Consider the following 945-nt stretch of genomic DNA (forward strand, 5'->3'; position numbering starts at 1 on the left):
ATACAAAAGATCACTGTCAGTCGCAGTCCCTTAGATAAATGATTACGGTGACGCATGCAGTCCTCCTCAGTGCCACTGCCACCAGACACGGGACGTGGTTTTCTCCGCAGGCTGCTGAGAGACCCGATGCCACACCGCCGGGGGCTGGTGCACACTGCCCCCGTGCACAGCGTTCTGCAGTCATTGGGGAAAGCTGCGCTGAATTGTCTCGCTCAATACCACCACCACCGACCCGACCCAACCCCCAGGGGAGTGCAGCCCCCTGCCCATCTCAGCCGCAGGAGATCACCGTGAAGCGCTTGGAAATGCATGACATGTTGTGGAGGACGATGCCCAGGAGAAAGACCAGGACACAGGCCACCAGGATCACAGTGCACACCCCTGACCAGGTAGAGCTTTTCACAGCACCTCTCCGGTCGGGCTCCTCCGCTCCCCCCTCGGCAGGGAGACCACCCTGCAGCGGCCGGGGGGCGCCGGCGGCCGTGGCAAAAAGGTTTTTTTGCGGCCTCGCGGGGGGGGGGCGCCAGCCAATATCTCCCGGCCCGGCTGCCCTCTCCTTGGAGAGGGGCAAGGGCAGCATGTAGCACCCATTGCTGGGGAGTTTGATGAAGACGGGGGTGTGCTCTGAGGTGTGAGGGATGGCGATGACAGCGATCACCTCGGGGTCATCGGGCAGCTGTGACACGGAGTACCCCGGAGGCAGCTTGGTGATCCCGCGGCACCAGGGGCAGCGCAGGTCCTTCTGGTGCCCTCTCCTTGGAGAGGGGCAAGGGCAGCATGTAGCACCCATTGCTGGGGAGTTTGATGAAGACGGGGGTGTGCTCTGAGGTGTGAGGGATGGCGATGACAGCGATCACCTCGGGGTCATCGGGCAGCTGTGACACGGAGTACCCCGGAGGCAGCTTGGTGATCCCGCGGCACCAGGGGCAGCGCAGGTCCTTCTGG

The 945-nt window shown here is 63.4% G+C and overlaps 1 protein-coding gene across 1 annotated transcript in view; it reads right to left on the reverse strand.

Moving 5' to 3' along the window:
- Positions 1–271: 271 nt before the first annotated feature.
- The window catches only part of RNF152 (ring finger protein 152), a 799-nt gene continuing 125 nt past the window's right edge, over positions 272–945 (reverse strand). Inside the window, exon 2 of the mRNA XM_009083345.1 lies at positions 272–782. Within this exon, the coding sequence (XP_009081593.1) occupies positions 272–782 (511 nt within the window). The remainder of the gene's footprint in view (positions 783–945) is intronic.

The sequence above is a fragment of the Acanthisitta chloris genome, unplaced genomic scaffold (genome assembly GCF_000695815.1).
Source record: "Acanthisitta chloris isolate BGI_N310 unplaced genomic scaffold, ASM69581v1 scaffold731, whole genome shotgun sequence".
NCBI lineage: Eukaryota > Metazoa > Chordata > Aves > Passeriformes > Acanthisittidae > Acanthisitta > Acanthisitta chloris.